The following is a 14,036-nucleotide window of genomic DNA, read 5'->3' as shown; positions in this document are numbered from 1 at the left end:
GTGCAGACCTACATAAACCTGCTACACAGTCCATAATCCTCCACTTTTCCTACATCCATGTGCCCACCTGAGAGTCTTTTAAATATCCCTACTGTATCAGCCTCTACCACCACCACCAACACCTCTCCTGAACTTTCTTCCTGTCATCTGGTATTGGCCATTGGTGTTCAGTGAGGATGAATCTGGCTATCCATTCTATCAATGTCTCTCATAATCTTATTCACCTCAATCAAGTTGCCATCGCTCCAATGAGAAAAACTTTAGCTCGCACAACAATTCCTCATAAGACATGTTCTCTAATCCAGGTAAATCTCCTCTGAATCTTTTCTAAATCTTCCACATCCTTCCTATAATGAAATGGCCAGAACTGAACACAATACTCCAAGTGTGGACTAACTAGAGTTTTATAGACCTGCAACATTACCACATGGCTCTTAAACTCAATCCCCCAACTAAATCAATATCCCAGGAGCTATGGTTTCTTTCTACAGCCAAAAACATGAAGGTTGGTAGGTTAATGCGGCACGACAAATTGCTCATCGTATGTAGACATGAGGTAGAATCTGGGTGGGGTGAGGAGTGGCTGAGTGAGGAAGTCCATTAGCATGGATTGGAAATCTGGCTGTCATTTATAAACAAACTTGAAATAAATGAGACCTTTTCTGCTTGGAGTGTTTTAACAACTGGAAAATCCCAGGGGTCAATTCTTGACCTTTGGCTGTTTTGCTATTTACTTTAGTGACCCAAGAAGGGAGTGAAACGTGAAGTTGAGTTTGCTAATGATAAGAAAACTGGTGGAAGGATTTGCGCTGAGGACAGTACAATGCGCTTGGAGAGTACTTTGACTGGCTGATTCACGGCCTGGTTTGGAAACACCAAAGGCCAAGAACAGAAAAGCCTAGAGAAAGTGGTGGGTGCAGTCCAGTCCATCACAAGACAAAGCCTTCCCCACCACTGAGCACATCTACAAGGAGTGCTGCCACAAGAAAACAGCGTCCATCAAGGACAACCACCATTCAGGACACGCTCCCTTCTTGCTATTGCTATCCGGGAGGAGCAACAGGAGCCTTCGGTCCCACACCACCAAGTTTAGGAACAGTTACTACCTGTTACGGCCTCAGCAACAATAAATATATGAGTGAGGCAGGGGTTTTTATAACAAAAAAATATTTATTAAACACTGAAAAACAACCCCCCCCCAAAAGTAAACAAATCACTAACGTAACCCGAAATCAGCTGCTGTGCGGCAGCTTAAACAGTTCTTAAAGCGATGTTGCAAAAACAGTTCTTCAAAGTAGTATTGCAAAAGTTCAAAACGCTTACAGTCCATTTAAGGGAGAGACTTTTTAAGACTATTTAAATTCTCTTTCACATCGTGTTGCTTCGGTTCCCAAAATCGAACTTTTCCCACGAAGAATTTACGGAGATGGACAAATGAAACGGCTTAAAGGCACTGACCTTTCCTTTACAAAACTGTTTCCAATCCTTTCTGCTATTCACAGGGATTAACATGGGGACATGGGGACAGTCAAAGAATTCCTTCCGAATGAGGATCAAACAAGGTCTAACCTGTTTCACCGTTGAAATCGACTTCCCTCGATCTTTTAACTCCCGAACTCCGATCTTCTCTCTCCACTGAATCTCAACTAGCAGTATTATAAAGAAACTGCTGGCAATGACCTTTAAAACTTTAGGCATTAAATAAAACTTTATCTTTCAACTAAACTGCGTCATAACATTAAATCACGCAGTGGCATGAAGTCAACATGGCAAATCCAGCCACGAACTGCCCCTCCTCACAGGGAGGGGTCCTCCTTTTAAACCCTGTAAAAAAAATCAAGACCTCTACTGGCGGGAAAATGATGTCACTCCACCATCACAAGACCATTACCTCAAGTCCAGTATAGCTTCAATACCTGTCACGTGACAAGTACACCACAGTCACGTGTCACGTGTATGTAACACTACCCTTCAACCACCAGGCTTCTGAACCAGAGGGGATAACTTCATTTACCTCAATAGTGATTCCACAACCTATGGACTCATTTTGAAGGACTCTACAACTCATATTCTCAGTGTTATTTATTTACTATTTAGTTAATATTATTAGGTTTTTTTTGTATTTGCAATTTGTTTTTCTTTGCAAGTTGGTTGTCAGTCTTTGTGTGCAGTTTTTAATTGATTTACTGTGAATGCCCACAAGAAAATGAATCTCAGGGTAGCATATGGTGACATATACATACTTTGATAATAAATTTACTTTGAACTTTGAAACCATAATGATTTGGGAATAGAACGAGTGCTTTTTTTTGGGGGGGGGGGGACCTGACAAATCTGAGTTTAACACGGGGAAGTGTGAAGTCAAGCACTAAAGCATGAGGAGAGAGGCTGTAAATGAGTGGTTCAATAGGGTCTATGTGTTTTGGTCCATAAATGGCAAAATGTTCATAGGAAGGGACAACAAGTATTTAAACGAGCAAACAGCACTTTGGCTTTTATTGTGAAAAAGAGATTTTGTTACCGTTGTACACGGTGTTCGTGAGGCCACATCTTTAATACTGTGCAGAATTAGCGTTAAGTGGTTAACTCAGATGGTCTCAAGGAATGGAGAGTACATACCTACCTTCAGCTTACCCTGACCTGAGATTGTCCAGCTCAGGCTCAGTTCTCTGGAGGGGGACAAGCCCAAAAACCACAACATGAGGGAAAATATCAACAGTTATCTAATTGTTCATTAACATCCTACAATGCACAAAATCAAGGAACACCTTTTAAAGAGCTATTAAGGTTGGTAGGAAAATATGGTAACCAAATTATATCCCAAGAGTTTCTGTTAAAAGCAATGGAGTGAATGACAGTTTTGATAGCGCTACTGAAGAAGAAAGGCTTGCCAAACTCACCAGAGATCTTCCTTTCAATAATTCCACAGGATTCTTTCTTTTCAGGGCCTTGAACATAGTTGAAGGAATTATTCCCAATTACAAGGAAAATGTTAGAAACACTCTGCAGGTCAGGTAGCATCTATGGAAAGTCAAAACAGAATTAATACTTCAAGTCAAACAAATAATCTTTAATTCGTTTCCCAGCAGTGTTAGGACAGTTAACAAAATGTCCCTCAAGCCTTTACAGACAACTTCCTAAATAAATTATTGACTCTAAGAGGCAAATGTTTAGATTTACAAAGGCTTAGCGACGTTTACAGTTGAAATTTCATGGCTCAGGGCTATTGAAACATTAAAAATCTGGAGCTTGAACATACAAGCATTATATGTTGAGACACTTACACTTGCAGGTGGATCTCGAGCCAGGGGACACAATTTCAAGGGGTCAGTTAGGCAGGACTTCTCACTGTAGGTAGCAAATCTCTAGAATTCGCTATGGGGACCTGGCACAGAGGAGGGAATCTGGGCAGATCAGTCACAATCATATTGAGTCGTTGGCCAACAGCCTATTCCAGCTCCTCTCTGCTTGTGCTCCTGCGAGCCAAACACTTGGGTAAAAAGGGATGGTGACCAAGGGATTGGTCAAAGAACTAGTTCTAAAGGATAAGAAGGCACATACATCACAAATCTTCTGCCTGTACATGTGTTATTCAGAGGATCCTACCATGGATTGAAACAGTCTACAGGATTCCTAATCAGCAGGGGGAGAATGCTTCTGATTAAATTCAGTGCCCAGTGAGAACTGAGCCATTGCATGCAAATTCAATCGTTGTTAAATTAACAACAGGAACTGCTACTGGGCACTTGGCCTATAGAGATTGGGTTTCTCTCTGCTACTCCAATATCCAGTGATCCAAACATGCAGAGCATAACACAGGCAGGCTCAGTAAGAACAGAGATGTGCTTGGGTTTAGGTCACAGCAACCCCCCCCAATAACTCACTCACCTTCGGAAAGAATAGTCACTTAGCTTAGGTGACTATTCAGACAGCAGGAGCCCAGACTAAGTCCGTATCTGTAGTAGAGGAGAAACAAGCCCATGATCTGGAATGTGCTGCCCTAAAGGGCAACAGAAGTGGATTGGATTCAAAGACAAATTCCAAGAGGGAATTCAATAAACATTTTAGGAAAAATTATTAAGCATTGAGGAAGTGTAGGGGACCGAGACTAACCAGAAAAAGGCCTCCCAATGAGCTGGCAACAGCACAATGGACAGAAGGAACTTGCTTAGTCCTTCATGATGTCACAAAAGAGGCTGTGTCATTGTAAAAAGAGAAGAAAGGATGCAGGATTTTGATGATTTCTGAAAAAATGTAGCATCGCTTTACAGCAATCCACACACAGAAAAGGACCATAAAGGCCAGTGGAGTTGCTCCGATTCTTTACTTTTCCCTTAAAGAACAGGAGGAGGAATAAAGCATTTCAGATTCATCTGTAACTATTTACCTTCCTCTGGCTAAATATAGAAACTCTTACAGTTTGTCACAGTACGTTTATTAAACTGTCAAAGATAGCTTTTATTTTTAGTAAGTTGCCTCTCTCTTTGAGTTAACTTGTGGCTTTTGAGCTGGCTGTCATTCTGCTCTGGTTACTTGCTTCAACTCAGACAATGACAACAAAGTCTTTGACCACTGGCCACATCACAGCCATGACAGATGTGGGCTCATCACAATCCCCTGTTGGTCTTTATGGATACCCAATAGTAGGGTTAATATTGGTCAATATCTACTCTCCCCTATAAAGATTTTGTTTTGTAGATTGTCCTGGATAAGCTCAGACTGCTTCAAAGCACATTTCAGCTAATGAAGTGGAATCATCTGTAATGCAATCAGAAATGAGCTAGCCAACTTGTAGGGCAAGCAATAGCCAAGTTCAAAACCTTAGAAATGGCCAAGTCAACATGCAAAGCAACATTGCTGGTGGAACAAAATAATGAGAGAACATCCCTTCCTTCCTTTGCTACTGCTCTCTGAGAGGTCAGATGGTAGTCTCGATGTAACAGTTCATCCAAAATAACTATTTCCAAATGTGTGGCATTCCTGCAATGGACTGAGGAGTAACACAGGTTATGTCCCGAAGTAGGACTTGAAAAAATAACCACTAAATACTAACCACACTGCCACCCCTACCTGGAGAGTTTTAGCGATGTTGCCATAGCAGACCCGAACACTGATCTTTAAACCATGCTGCACTCTACTTCAAATAACTAAACCCTCAGAAAGCTACAGATTCTACTGCTCACTTCCATTGCTGAACCAAATTACAATCCCTAAATCCTCTGATTACAGAAAAGGGGATCAGTCACATCTTCAGAGTAAAATAAAACACAAATGATTGCTTTAAAACTATGTGGGTTTATTGTCTTGAATAAAATTCATTACAGTGATTTATATCTTTACAGATCAGTAAAATTGACATATTGTAGTACAGATAGAAAATCTATTGACTTTGAGAGAACAGCAACACGCCCTGACAAAATTACAAGTATAAAATAGTAGTTTGTATACCTGTGTTTGAAGTATATAAAACTGTAGATATTTCTCCAGTGATTTTCCAACAAAGTTGCGATGTGTTTTGGAACAGATACCAGTTCTTCCAAATCCTTACACGCAACCATGGGTGCAGATAGCACCTTTATTCATTGACTCATCTGAAAAATAGGACCTCCAAGGGCACAGCCTCACATTTCCACTCCACTGGAGCACAAGGTAGGTTTACAAGATCAGATTCATGGAATGTGCCCTGACCACTCGATTTTGACTCAGCAATGAGATTGCTAATACAGTTGAATTTGTCTAGTACATCACATCAGATAATTAAATAACCAAATAAACTACTGAACAATAATTGCAACCTGATTTCTGAAGCATACTGTGAACAGAGTGGTAAAATACACCTCATGAAATTGTATCCAGCAACCTGGGGGCAGCATCTCTGATGGAGGGGGCATTTCAAAGAAGGGAACCACTTTTATTCTATGACTTTCCAGTGGCCCACTTTCAATTGTAACTTCACAAGAAATCCACACAGTCACACCAGAAGCGCATTGGTAAAGTATGGAGCAAGATGGAGATGGGGGAGATAAAAAGGCAATAGCTACCAATTCGTCCATTCACACAGATTGCTTTTTTTCCAATATATATTTTTTCTTGTATTTTTAAAAAAATTTTTCTTCTTTTGATGATTATTTTTATTTTTTTCATATATAAATATTATAGACTTGATTGATTAATATACTATTTTTATGTTGATATTTAATAGGATATTGTTATCTTATTATTAATGTAATCTCAAGTCTATTGCACTTATAACCTATTCACTATTATGTTATGTTTTCTTTATATATGAAATTCAATAAAAAGATTGAAAAAGAAAAGAAAGAAGATTGCTGAATCTTGTTAATCTTGTGTGGTTGTTAAATGAATTACTACCAATACGACAAAATCTGAAAATTATTCATTGTGAGGTGCAGGATTACCAAGGGGTCCCTTAAGTTATTAGGCACAATGTGCAGAAAACTTGTGTTCATCTGCATCTGTTTACATTACTTCATTTATAAAAAGTGTGCAAGCTTTCACAGAAAAAGCTTCATCTTATTACACACATTTAAAGAATACATTTCAGAACTTTAGCTAACATGATACATACAAGACAATTCCAGGCAACAAATTGAACATGATTTCAGGGGAATCTAGCAGAAAAAGACTTGGTAAAATGTTAAGAATCACGATTAAAAGCACATAATGCACCACCACTGGTATTCACTTAAAGGGTGTGAGAGAGCCAAGCAATCAACACAGCATTCTAGCTCCAATGATCAACACTGATTGTACTAGTTTATCTACATATTAAACACTGATGAATCCCCCCCCCCCACCAAAAAAAAAATGTCTGGTCTATTTTCTGGAGGCAAGGATTTAATTCTGGTCTATTTCATTACATTGCACATCCAATTGCTTCTACTCTCGACCTTTTAATTCATCGTGTTTCAAGATAATCTCTGACTCTATAGACCAAAAATATTTCCAAGCATCCCTCAATCCTCACGTAAACCATCCAAGTTGCTTTGAGGCTGTGGTACAGTTTGTTTGGCTTCCGTGTGAGAAACTCCAATCATGCATAAAGTCCCTTGCCAGGACATTAAGATGAGCTGAAAACAAAAACAGCGCAGATCTGAGAAAGGTGAGAATAAATCAAAGTGCCAGAAATATTCAGCAATTGTGACAAGAGAAAGAACTTCTTTCCCACAGATGCTGTCTGAACTGCTGAGAATTTCCAGCACTTTGCTTTACCTAACGATATGGTTGTTGGAGGAATGAAAATGGTATACTGACATAAAACTTGCATCAATACATCATCAGCACACCAACTCCTTACCCAAGTTGAAATAAAAAATATTTTGTCAAGGTCTTTGGAGTGGAGCACTCCTCAAAAGTGTACCTTCTGAAACAAAAATTACACAACACTTGAAATTTCATCCCTGGACAGCAATAAATACTCATGGCATGATGAATATAAATAAAGATTTCACTTGGCAAAACAGTTCAGAACCCTGTGTTCACAGATACCTTTTTTGCCATAGTGAATTATTTTAATAGAAAAGGCTCAGCCAGAAGAGCCATTACCTCATAGTTCAACAACCCGAATTCACTCCTGAACCTGCATGCTGTCTGTGTGGAGTTTGAATGTTCTCCACGAGACTGCATGGGTTCCACCTCCCCCCAACATCTGAATGACATGCAGGGAGATTGTTTAATTGGTTGCTGTAAATTGCCACAGGTGAAATCTGGAAGGGAACTGATGGGAACGTGGGGAGAGCAGAAAGTGTAAGATTAGTGTGAATGGGTGCTTTACGGTTTCTGTGTACTGAGTCACTGGAATTGTGAGATGGCAGCTTTAGCAGCTGCATCTCTGCATCAGCCAACTGCTGCATGATTCAATTACAAATGCAAGGAGGACCAACGCAGCAGAACCTCACTGGGTGCCGTGCCCAAAGTGAAGGCGTTGCACCGAGGTCGCTAAAAAGTCAGCACCAAGGAAGAGAGAAGCAGTGATTGCTACTTGGATTGATGACTTTACACTAGAGCTGGGAAATGTTAGAGAAACAGGAGGGTGGGGGGGGGGGGCTTAGAACAAGCTTAGAACAAAAGCAAAAGCTTGCGATAGGACGGTTATTGAGAGGGGATGATTAGCACAAGATGAAAGGAGTGGGCTCAACAACAGAACAAGTTAAAAAAAAAGTTATTGGCCTAAACGATTTGTGGTTGGGAGAAGCAGGCTCGTTACCTGAAATAAAGTAACTTTGAAACACTGAAATGAAAACAAATTGCTGGGAATGCTGAACATCTGAGAGGTTCTACAGCAGGTAGAGCTGAGATATTCAGTTGATCACCCTGCTACGTGAATGAGGGTAAATGGGTGATCGATGATTAGCAGTGGGCTGAACAGCCTTTTCCAGTGCTCTAGGTCTTTAAAACTCTAGTCAGATTTGCTCCAAGTACTTAAGTTGCTTTATGCATGTTATTTATATGCAACTATCCTTCACTCACTGTTTTCCTGGGTAAATGAATCTGCCAGTAGTAGGGAGAGGTTTGGCATTACTCCTATTTAAAGAGGCTGCCTTTCGGGAAAAAAAACACAGAAGATGTTAGAAGCCTTCAGCAGATCAGTCTGCAAAAAAGTGGAAAGAGGAGCAGAGTAAAATCTCAGGTTAAAACAAAGGGTCTTGAAACTGAGGCTTGCTTCCCCTGCTTTAAAAGTCCTGGATCTGAAATACTAACCAGTTCACTTTCCACAGGTGCTGAGTTTCCAGCACTTCCTGTTTTTAAATCCTAGACTTCCAGCATTTGTAATTAATTTTTCATTTGCTTTTTGAATAAAATGACTTTGTTGGCTGTATTATAGACCATTTGCTCAGTCATACAGTATATGCTGGTTCATTCAACTCGCAGGCTGATAATAGGTATTGTTAAAATAAATGGAAGAACTAGAGAAATTATTTTGCAAAAAATTATTCTCATCAGACATACAACTCTTGAAGAGATGGTGGAAATCAAGTTCCACTGGAACATTCAAAGACAATTGTATATACATATAATGGGGAGAAGACTGAAATTTAGGGTGAAAACTGGACAGGTCAGTGCAGAAAACTGATGTGAGATTCTACGGATGCTTGGAAAGAGCATTTCAAGTCGTCAGATTACTAAGATGATGGTTTGTTCCCATAATACGGTGTTCGGCTCGTGTCACGGTTCTCTTTATAAAAATGGCACTTAACCCAATTTAAGATGCTTGAAGATCAGTAATTTCACATCAGGCTTGGGTGCCAGCTTTACACTGAATGAAAGAATTAATGAGTCACACAGCTTTGGAATACAGTAAACCAGCTAAAAACACTGAGTACATCACCAAATGAATGACATATCTTCAATTCTAAGCCAAATTTTGGAATGATATGGAACCCACACACTTCAAAGACTGAGCTCCCCCTCAATACACACAAATTTTCTTCCTTCACCCTGCATAAAAAACTGCATTTCCATTGCACACCCCTGAGAACCCTACAAGGGAGAGCTTTACAACTGATGAAAATTACCTTCTTGTACAGTGGTGTCAACGTAGGCAATGCAAGTGCCAATTTGTTCCCAGAAACAGCGGTGTAAAGAAAGGCTACATAAATTTGATCAAGGGATTAAATTTGACCAGAGAGAATTCTCGTACTCTACACTGAAGTAGGTCCATTTGATCTTTCACGTGCAACGGATGGCTGATAGAACTTCAGTAGTATGCCTCATCTGATTGACTAGAACCACTCAGCATTGCAATCAAGCATCAGCCCCAGCTATGTACTTAGATCCTTGGAGACATTCACACTGAGTGGCTCTTTGAAAGGTTGTTCTGGGTAACGCCAGGTTCATTTCATGCACAACGCCTTGATATTCTTGTTCAAGTTCTCTACTTGCTCACTGACTTTTCCTGCTCTGGTTAAAACTCACCCAAGGATTGAAAAAAAAAACTTCTAGCCCTTCTCTCCCATTCATAGATCAGCAAGTTTATGCAATAAGAAACAGAGGCATGTGGGACACACCGATCACAGGCTGATGTCTGGTCTCCACCAGACAGGCAAAGAAGAGATCCAGTTAGCCAAATGTCCCTGCCTGGAATCATCCCACAGAAAAAGGCCGGAGCCGCTGCATCCCACCGCCACCCAACTCCAGATCAGGTCGCAGGACCACTGCAAGGCCCGTTGCTGGCTGTAATTCACATCACAAGCCACCAAGCAGTCAAGCTTCTGGTAAGTGATGGCATCCACATGGCCAACCAAAAAGAAAGGGCAGAGAACTTTAATGGGAGGGAAGGTGGCCAGATCTCACATTCACAGTACTGTACTACACAGACCACAGAGCCCCCAGTTTCATTGTCTGTCTTGACTAAAGACCTGAAATTAGCAAGGACAAATATAGGAACCACCGGAGGTGGTTTTCAACTGGTTCTGAATAAAGGACTCCACAAGGGAATTAAAAGCTGGTTCCTACTGCTGACCATGAGAGACACATCACATCAACAGTGCAATGCAGAAACAGTGATTGATATAGTTACGTCAGTAGTTGAATGATTCACAACTATCTGCTCTCTACACATGCATACAAAGGATGACCACTTGGGTGTGATAGAGGGCAAAGGGGCCTTGGCATTAGGAGAAGTGCTTAAATGTAACACGATGGGTGGTAATATCAATTGAAAATAAATTTTATAATATTCTGATGTTATTTTTGTAAAGCACTCTCAGACCAGCTTCTGAAATACTTTCATATAATTACTTCAGCTATGATATTTCTAGCCTATTACTGCAGAACTCTTATTAATAAATCATAAGCCTTTTTGACAGCACAGAATTAGTATCACAAGAGCCCCAGCACATACTTGGAGGAGGATCCAGTCCTAGCCAGTTTAAACCAGCCTGCTTCACCGAACTCAGTTTCCAAGGCTGGGGCCTTCGTTCTCCAACAGCAGTCACTAAATGAAGAAACTTACAGGTGCAGAGGTGGCCAATTCACGCTAGCGCCGTGTCAAGAGTGGGTCAGTCATCTGGCTCCTGCTTGAGGTTTTCAGGGGGGAGCAGCATGATGCTGGGATCCACCGATGCTGGAAACTCAATGGTTTCTTCTTTCACTTGCACTGCGATGACTAGGAGAGAACAGAACATTTTTTCAATTGAGCTGCAGTTGTTCAGCCTACTGGCCTGTTGAAAAGTGTTAACCACCAGCAGCAGGGGCATCATGGCTCACCTACACAAGCTGATTGTTCCCAGTGTGGAGACAAGCTTCACAAGAGAGCTGCTCAGGACTCACCAGCACAGCAAAGTGCTGCTGTGACACTAGGATTTGGAACAGCTGCTAAATGACTAGCAAGTTATGTCATTGGAAGTGCTGCTCGTCAGACTGATTTCCTTGCAAAGGTTGACATCATTTTATTTAAAAAAGGTTTGATTCTTGTATTCAATCCCTCTGTGGCTTCAGTGGAGGATCTCAGCAGGTCAGGCAGCAACAATGGAGAGGAAATGGACAGTTGATGCTTCAGGTCGAGACCCAGATGAAGGATCTCGAGCTGAAATGCCAACTGTTCATTTCCCTCCACAGATGCTGTCTGTCCCGCAGTGTTCTGCTGGCATCTTGTTTGTTGCCGAAGCTTCCAGCTCTGCACTCTCCTGGCTTCACTTAGTTACATGTTTATTTATTTTTATTTTAAATTGAGATTCAGTGTAGAATAGGCCCTTCCAGCCCTTCGAGCTGTGCTGTCCCCCAAGTTAATTTGAGCCCAATCACAGGACAATTTACAGTGACCAAATAACCCATCAACCTGGACATCTTTGGACTGTGGGAGGAAACTGGAGCACCCGAAGGTCACACGGAGAACGTACGCATTCTTTACAGGGAGCGGCGGGGATTGAACCCAGGTCGCTGGTACTATAAAGCATTTTGCTAACCACTACACTACCATGTTGCCCCAATATTGAGGAACAGATATGCAGGCAGCTTCGGGAAAAACATAACCACTTTCAGTGCTTCAAGCCTCAGAGTTCCACACACCTCCAAAAATGGCACCTTGGAAAAATTTGTTTCTCTCACTTTGTGATTGGCAGTGGACATCTAACCAACAAACCCCAACCACCAAAGTTCTGTCCCTGATGTTCTTCAGCTCTCTTGAGATGCTTTTTAAAAAAAAGTCCCTGACCAAGCATTTATTCTCAGCCCTAAGATCTCCACTTAGACTTGCTGCCCAGTGATACTCCTGTACAGCAGCTGGGGTGGATTTTGCCTTTTGAAGATACTACGATTGTGTAGTAATTCCCTTTCTCTGTACTACATGGAACAGAGAGCAACTTACTCCATTTGTGTTATGCTTTGGAGATGGTGCAGGAGAGGCTTACCGGGATGCTACCCGTGTTAGAGAAAAAGAGGTTAGACAAACCTGGGTTGTTTTCTCTGCAGCAAATGGAAGTTGACAGAAGACCTGATAGAACTTGTAAGATTGAGAGGATGGAGTAGACAGGGTTTATTCAGGGTCAAAATGTCTATCGCCAGAGGGTGTGAATTTAGGAGAGGGGTCAAGTTCAAAGGAGATGCATGAGGCAAGTATCTCACCCTCTGCATGCCACCTTGGCTGAACAGAGGAGCACTTTCAGTCATAGACTAAAACAATTGCACTGCTCTAAACAGCACTATGAGATCATTCTTACCCTCAGCCATTAGGCTCCATAATGAGTCACCCTAAAGCTGGGGAAGTGATGACCCCCTCCTGTTAGACTGTTTAAGATAACTTATTTATATTTATTCTTCTTACTTATCTAATGCTGTATATCTGTGAACTTGTAATGCTACTGTACTTTCCTTTGGGGTCAATAAAGTATCTATTTTTCTGAGAGAGAGAGAGACAGACAGACAGACACACACACACACACTCTCTCTCTCTCCCTCTTAATATTAAACCCAAACCACTCAGAATGATACCAGGAAGCACAAGCTCACACAAGAGGAAATAGAAATATGAGACTCTTCCTCTGCCAAAACAAAAAGCCATTCAGTTTTGCTTCAGTGCACAATTTAAAAATTATGATTAACTGAACCTAGCTTTTTATTTTTCAGATCTAATTATAGTCAACAGATTAACTTATTGCATACTTTTAAGTGGTGTTGAGATGTGGGCAATGAGTTGCTGCCTTGAACCTAGGCAGCCTTTCAGGTGCTCCTATGGTGTGGAGGAGTTCCAGGATTTACACTCAGTGGTGACGAAGGAACAGATATATTTGCAGGTCAAGATGCTGTGCATCTAGGAGTTTAAGTAGGTGGTGGTTCTAGTGTCATGCGTCAAGTGCCCTGTCTGTCCTTCTTGATGGTAGAAATGGGTTGGGGGGGGGTGGTGGAGGTTGGAACTGTTATCAGGACAGCTTGGCAAGAAACTGCAATGTACTTTGCATATGGTATATACAGCAGGCATTGTGTGCCAGTGGTGAATGATAACAAGAGTTAAGACAATTGGGTAATCCGACAGGATGTTGTGTTTTATATGAACAATAGTAGAGCCTCGAGGCTGAATAGCCTGCTCCTGTGCGTCATTTTCTTACATGTCCACATATCCCCAAATCCTTTATCTTTATTCATATAATCTTCTTCACTAAAGAGAATTTTTTATCTCACTCGTGGATCCTGTATCTGAGACTCTGCATGAAGAACTGTTCTCTCTGGATGTTGTAGCTTTTAATCAGTGCCGCCCACATTTTTGATCTTCATTGCAAATAATCTGCTGCTGTCTAACCTGCATTATCCTTGCATCCACTTATAAAGTTCTTTTCTATCAAAATTCAAAGTAAATTATCAAAGTACATATACAACCCTGACAGTAATTTTCTTGCGGGCATACTCAATAAATCCATAATAGAATAACTATAACAGAATCAGTGAAGGATCACACCAACTTGAGAATTCAACTAGTGTGCAAAAGATGGTGAACCATGCAAATACAAAAATAAATAATAAATAAGCAACAAATATTGAGAACATGAGATGAAGAGTCCTTGAAAGTGAGACAAAAATAA

General features: G+C 40.9%; 1 protein-coding gene across 2 annotated transcripts in view; it reads right to left on the bottom strand.

Moving 5' to 3' along the window:
- Nucleotides 1-5,275: 5,275 nt before the first annotated feature.
- The window catches only part of l3mbtl2 (L3MBTL histone methyl-lysine binding protein 2), an 85,977-nt gene continuing 77,216 nt past the window's right edge, over nt 5,276-14,036 (bottom strand). Inside the window, exon 17 of one of the 2 annotated variants that reach the window (XM_059953735.1) lies at nt 5,276-11,128. In XM_059953735.1, the coding sequence (XP_059809718.1) occupies nt 11,022-11,128 (107 nt within the window). In that variant the 3' untranslated portion in view covers nt 5,276-11,021. The remainder of the gene's footprint in view (nt 11,129-14,036) is intronic. The other variant, XM_059953736.1, reaches the window with a different exon arrangement.

Source organism: Hypanus sabinus, chromosome 29, assembly GCF_030144855.1.
Source record: "Hypanus sabinus isolate sHypSab1 chromosome 29, sHypSab1.hap1, whole genome shotgun sequence".
Taxonomy (NCBI): Eukaryota; Metazoa; Chordata; class Chondrichthyes; order Myliobatiformes; family Dasyatidae; genus Hypanus; species Hypanus sabinus.
The sequence above is the reverse complement of the archived record's forward strand: the minus strand, read 5'-3'. Positions and strand labels throughout refer to the sequence as shown.